Below are 6,938 nucleotides of genomic sequence, written 5' to 3'. Positions count from 1 at the left end.
CATAGACTTCAATGCCGTAAACATATTTCATCCAGTTTAAGAAAAACATTCTTAATTTTATTGCTTCTATGATGCTTAAATAAATTCATATGCTGCAAATGCTTACGGACATGCCTATTTTTTAAGGTTAAGAATGTGTTTTTAAATCTCTATTTTTTTTATTGTGTAAAAGTGAAATGTTTGCTTATGTATGTATTTATTTGCATTTAAAAATAATTACAGAAAATCAGGAAGGACAATTCAAGTAAGTGGCTTCCTAAACAATACCTTTGTATTTAACTAGTTCCATGAGTCACACGCAACTCGATGGCACATAACAACAATAGTATCAATTTAATAAATGTTCCTTAAAGAAGGTAGGCTAAGTTCACTAATAAACTGCTTTACATGTCATAAAAGCACAGAGAATACTGTCTCTGGAAAATAAATTAGCATGTATCTATTACTCCAATAGTTCAAATATTAATGGTGTTATTTGAGAAGGTTATTGTAATGTTTTGATTCATACACATTTTCTTACATCTAGGCATTTCTGGCTTATTATATGAAAATATACAATAACAAAGCATACAATTAAAATGGTAACAAATATTTGTGTCTAATAAGTTATCTTTTAAAAAGCATAAAAGGCTTAGAATTTTTAAAAATTTAAAGTATCATAGATTCTTATTTTCTTACAATCACAGCATCAGAGTAAATTAGGTATTCTAATAGGTTTTATTCTAGCTACTAAATTTTTCTTTATATCATACAGTATACTTAATTGATAAAGTCTATTCTAGTTGTAAATTGTATTTGTTCACAAAGCTACCAATTTTCAAAGAATTTCCAAGTCCTTATCATAAATATAGACAATCAGGAATTTCTCCCTCTAAAGGGCCAGAGAGAAACATCTCAGGTGATGTGAGCCATATAGATTATTTAGCAACTGCTGTAGCTTAAAAGCAGCCATGGGACAATATTGAAACAGGTGACCATAATTGTGTTTCAATAAAACTTTATTCACAAAAGTCTCATCAGTCAGAATTCTCCCATGGGCTGTGGTTTGTCAACTCAGAGACAGATAAAGAGAAGAGAAAAGGAAAGGGGAAAGTCAAAGAGTGCAAGGGGGAGAAGCAGAGGAAGACGGAAAAGCAGAATGGGAAGGAAGGAAAACAGAGAGAGAGGGAAGGAGAAAGCGAGAAAGAAAGGAAGAGAAAGAATGAAAGACAGAAAGAGTAAAATGAAAGTACTTAAGGACATTCATTTCTGAGACCATCTAGCTACTTGGTTGGTTGGCATTTCTGTCCTATTAATTATGTAACTTTGATAATGAAGTCACAGAAAAGAGGCCAGCTTTTCTTATGATTGGTTTCAATGCTGTTTGAACTATTGGCAGTTGGTACATTAGCATAAATAATGAAATCATTGATCTTCAATAAGCACATCACAGGATCTGACTTACCTTAGTAATGGGTGGAATATAACGGTAATGTTTCTGGCGCCAGGTTTGCACACAAATTTTGTTCCTCCACCTTCAATTAAGTTGTCATCAGGGCCTCCTTTAAAATAAAGAAAAGGGGAAAAAATTCATTGGAACTTTTACAGATAATTAAACCAGGCCTAGCCAGATGGATGATGTCAAAAAGTATAACCATTTTGGAAAACAATTGTTTTCCAAATCTACAAAACTACTTTGATTTGCTCAATCCAGTCCTCCTCAGTTGAATAAACAATGGGTAGCATCCTCATTCCAGAGACCAATTTCAGAGGGAGAGTAAGAAAGCACGGCATATATAAAGCAACAGCACATAGTATCTGATCTTGAGTCATTAATAGACATGAAATTTTGAAGGGAGGGTGACGTGCCATTTGAAGTTGTCCAGGGTTGTGAAGGTTAGAAAGGAGACCCACATAAATCCAACTGACCATACTTCATCAAATGCAAGACTTCACTGATGGTGAGACACACAATTATTTTATGCATCACTAAGAAAAATAAAACTAAACTCACCCAGCGAATTAAACTATAACCAGTATGTCCTCATTACATAGGATCTTTCTCCTTTTTTTCTTACTGTAAAGCCTGTCTTTTAGTATCATTGCTGGCACCATGAAGAGTGTATTCTTAAAGGAGCTCCAGGGGGCATCCAAAATTTTGTTCCAATATTCTGATGCTCATTGCCTAGGGCTTAATGTTGTGGCTTCCTTGATACTATCTGGACTCAAACTCCTGACACAATCATGGCTCATCCTACGAATACTATCCATATAGCACTTCTGATGCTCATATGTCTTCCTTACAGCATCTCTAAGTATTTAATTAGCTGAAACATTTAGGGGTCAGAGCACAAGGAACTGTAATCAGAGGCACACGTTCCAAAGCAGTAACCACCCATCAGAACCGCCTTCAAGTTGACAGCCATTAAGAGGCCACTGATTTAAGATACATTCTAATTTCGAAGAGTCTGGGGAAAAAAAGTGTATTTTAAATGTTGAGAAAACTGCTTTTCTCCACCCTTCACGTTCCTCTCCATGAGAAGGAAGTTAAATTACAACAGTCGCTAGTCTCGCTCCACCTTTCTATTCACTCTTGAGAAAGTGAATGGTTTTCTTTGAGTGGTACAGTGATATAGGATCTGGACATGCTTTGCTCAGAAACTCCCTCCTTCCAGCTAAGAAACCAGAAGGTCTGCAGATAGTGTTTGCTGGTATGGAAAACCAGAGACCATTGTCACTGTACTGATTGCCTTACATGTGTCGCAACACGTGGGTCAAAGTCAAAGAGAATTCCGTAGAGTTTTCAAAACAGAGCTTTGGAAACAGATCACCAGGCCTTTATTCCCAGGCATCATCTGGACATCAAGTGTCCAACCTTTCGGCTAGCAGCCAAATACAATAAGCACCTGCATTCATTAGCCATTTACGTCTTCTAGTGATTCTGAGGAATTAAGTTGAGCACTAACTGTCCTGTTCTTTTCACAGGAGGCCTGATGTGCTCCAGAATTTTTATATTTACATTGGTTTGCTGACATAGTTCACATATATTACGTGCCACACTATTCTTCATTGACATTGTGTTTCATACAATCATTTCTGTGCATGATAGCACTATTTTTATTTGTGACTGATGAGGTACTCTGATTTGGTTGTTCTGTTAGCCAGCTTGTTTGCCTGCAAAGTGAGGCTTTACTCCTCAGTGTCTCCTATGATGGTGTGAAAGTGAGATTTCCTCCTCCATGGACTGCTGTTTTTTCCTTTTTTTTTTTTCTTCTTTTTCATGGACTGCTTTTATCTTCCCTTTCAATAGTTACAGAGCTCAAGGGTAAGTGGACTTCCTCAAAATCACAAAAATCTACACATGGGAGATGTTCTCTGTTTATATATAAACATTTTGTTACTGATTATAGTTCTTTGCATAATACTAAATACAACTAAATGTCCCCTCAATTTGTCATCTCTCTCAGTGGTCTCTGAGGATCCATGGAAAGTGCCAGACTCCCGAGAAGCTTCAGAAGCAGGTCTGGGTCAACACGCCCGCCCGCTCGGAGCATTGAGTCTAGACAAACACCACTTGGAGTCATTTGCCATACCCACTAGTCAGAGCACGGGTTTCTGGAGAATAAAAGTACGAACAATGGCTTGAGTGACTAGTCTTTTGAAATCATGAGGTGGTTTTCTCCCCCACCCCTTCATTTGAAAAGAAAACCTACCCTTTTTTTATTAGAAAGATTAGAGTTCTGCTAAGTCAGTGGCTTTGTAGATTGACAAGGAAAGTAGAAGGCTAATTTCAGCATCTCTCCATTCACAAAAAAACCCCAACCTCCTCACTGAGAAAGATGGGATAAATGATGTATATTGCATTGAAACAGATGAGGGAGGGAACTGTTTGAAAGGGATATGTGATTGGGTATTATTGTCATTACAGGAGTCCAGAGCGAAGGCTGTATAAGTAGAGTGGACTTGGTGGGGAGGGATTTTATAACAATGAAAGAATTTTTATTTTACTTTTTAAAGAGCACAGTGAACTGGGGAGGGGGCAGGGAGAAAAATGCAACAATGGAAGAATGCAAATCCAAAGTCTGTAAATTTTCATTAAAATTAATAATAATAATAAAGTTTAAAAAAACCACCAAAACACCCCTTCATCAAATGGGTATGGGGGGGGTGGGAAACAAGCCCAACCCAGAATAAATCCTTTTTCTTTATTAACACATCTAAAAACATCATGGAATGTCGTCAGAATCGAACCACTAAGTTAGTGGGAGGTGGGAGGAGGAGGCTGCTTTACAAGTTGCGCTGTTAACCGAAGTGTCTGAATCCACCAAATAATCTGGGACAGAGGTGGACAGTTCCTCCTATAAAGAGTCACAGCCCAGGATCTCACTGGGGGATCACGAAGAGCTGGACTTGACTCCATGCCAGTGGGTAATGAGAAGAATACACCTACACGGAATAGTAACACACTCAGCTCAATAGACATACATCTTTTAATGTCACGTGTAAGTTGGCATAGATGCTTTCTTACTTTTTGCTAGTTTTTATTCTAATGTACTACAATCTTAGATACAAAATGATTAAATACAGATTTGATCAAGGTTGTTCGGGAGCCAGGTATCTTCCTGCACACCAAGTGCATTAAATATAGGCCCCCTCTCAGCCTTTGCCCACACTGAACCCCCAGCACCTCTCCTGTAGGCCCCAGGTCTCACCTGGGACTGTCCAATGTGCCTTGCTCAATGACCACAGGGCCAGGTATGGAGATTTTGCATATGATGACCCACGTGAACTCAACAAAGGTCTACTGCTGTCATTTGTTTTCTAATGTCTATTAACCTTTCCCACCTGGAAGGCAAGTTCATGAAGGTTTCCATAAAAGCATAGATTCGCTGGGAAAAAGGAAGGTCTAAGTAGCAGGGGGCTATTAGCAATGGACAAAGCCGGGTCTGTGCGACTGTTGTCTAAACTGTCAAGAACCTAACAAACATAAGCAACCCCGAGTCCCCGAAGGCCTGAAGGAAACAGGTGACCCCCCCGAGTCCCCGCAGGCCTGCAGGAAGTAGGTATGCCTAATAAGCATCTGTTGATATCAACATTACAGGGAACAAGTGATACAACACAAGCCAGAAATAAAGCACGGGGAGAACTGGAGAGATCAGTGAGGGGAGGACGTGGACGACAGTGCATCAGGTCAGAAACTCAGTAATGGCATCGTTTGTTCTAAGTCCCTGCTGGCGACACAATTACCGGCTCCCACCCACTCACGGCCATCATGCTGGTTCCAACTGACAGAGCCCCTCTATTGGATTTCTGAGGCTGCACATATTTATGGGAGGAGACCGCTCATCTTTCTCCCACTGGTCGGCTGGTGAATTTGAACAGCCGACCTTTTGGTTAGCAGTCCGATACATTATACACTATGTCACCAGGGCTCTTCAGTGGCTCGCACAATGAGATTAAATGAAATAAGAGGTAGTGAGTAATTTTATTTTTTTAAAAAGACTGCTCACCCTTCCCTGTACCAACCAAATCTACCTACAGAAAGTTCCTTCCCACTTCCAGGTCCACTGCCAAGCAATATCCCCACTGGACTTGGCACAACTATCTCTTTACCCAAAGTCCAAGCGGAGCTCACCAAATTTGTAACAGACAGAATTAACCTGGTAAAAACATTCTTGGGGGAAAAAAAGTCATCCAAGGCTATGACCGAGGACTGCATGGTCTCAGTCTCTACCTGGGATCTCTCCTATTATATCCTGTGTTTCGAGTAAGATAGAAAAATGCAAGCTTCAGAGTAATCAACTTGGGGCTGTCTGTCAGGAACCATCTTAAGGAGCACGTTGACTGGTCCTAAGAAGAGCTTCTCAGGAAGGCCCGCCAGGCCCTCCCCTTCATTCATTATGCTCACAGCCTAATCTGGGCTGTCCAGGCCAGTGAAGGAACCAGAGAGAATGGCGAGCAATGATGGATGGCAGGAATGCAAAGGAAGCTGGCAGGGTATTACAAGCAGAATATAGATAGTGCACACAGGAGGGGAGGGCATGGCCCAGGCATATTTCCTGCTTTTAATAGAGAGGACAATAGGCTGACAGGCTTGCCCAACAGCTGGCAGCAGCAGGCACCACACTTCCCGACAACGAGGGGACACGGTGTCACGGTGAGCACAGGCTCTCTTCTTCCTCCATAAATCCATGCACTTTTCTGTAATTAACAATCCACTTTATTTATCCCTTGATTCTTGTCAACTAGATTGTGGTCAACTCGATTATTTATTATACACACTGTCACCTTAAATAAAATGGAAATACAAAAACAAAGCCCTGGAGAGAAAAGAAAGCAAGAGAGCCTCTTTGAGAGGCCAGTGAGTGGGGAAAATTTAGGAAGATCTTGAGTCAGGTGGCAGGTCTGCTACTGAACTTCTTTGAACCTCATCCTTCCCAAATGTAAGGCAAGGACTGAAAGAAGCTCTTCCAAAGACTTGTGGTGACACTGAGGCAGAAAAACGTCACGAGAACATGCAGCACAGTGTTCAGCATTTACTCAGCGGCCACCAGGTCAGTTTTGGTTCATGGAGATGATGGGAATGTTAGAACAGAGCTGTGCACTTTGGAATTGTCAATGGCTAACTTTTTGGGAAGAGAACTGACAGTCTTCCCTCTAAGAAGCCAGGGTGGACTTGAACTTCTCATCTTCTAGTTAGCAATCAAGCATGTTAACCCTTTACATTAACTCACGGCAGGTCCATGGATTTGGACTCACAGACATTCTTCTTCAGCTTTCCAAGGATGGAAAGCATTGTATGGCGAGGGCACTATCTACCTTTCCTCTATAGAATAGCTGGTGAGTTCAAATTGACAATCTTTCTATTGGCAGATGGATACATGACACATTATGCCAACAGGGCTTATTACGTCTCAGACAACTGATTGATATTTTTTCATTTTAGAGTTAACAAATGT

The 6,938-nt window shown here is 40.4% G+C and overlaps 1 protein-coding gene across 1 annotated transcript in view; it reads right to left on the bottom strand.

Moving 5' to 3' along the window:
• Positions 1-6,938, bottom strand: part of EXOC4 (exocyst complex component 4) — an 877,780-nt gene that overhangs the window by 460,892 nt on the left and 409,950 nt on the right. The window contains exon 10 of the mRNA XM_006887139.1: positions 1,445-1,541. Coding sequence (XP_006887201.1) covers positions 1,445-1,541 — 97 coding nt within the window. The remainder of the gene's footprint in view (positions 1-1,444; positions 1,542-6,938) is intronic.

The sequence above is a fragment of the Elephantulus edwardii genome, unplaced genomic scaffold, assembly GCF_000299155.1.
Source record: "Elephantulus edwardii isolate Elephantulus edwardi_28Jun2011 unplaced genomic scaffold, EleEdw1.0 scaffold00055, whole genome shotgun sequence".
NCBI lineage: Eukaryota > Metazoa > Chordata > Mammalia > Macroscelidea > Macroscelididae > Elephantulus > Elephantulus edwardii.
Note: the sequence above shows the minus strand (reverse complement) of the source record. Positions and strands in the feature narration are given on the sequence as shown.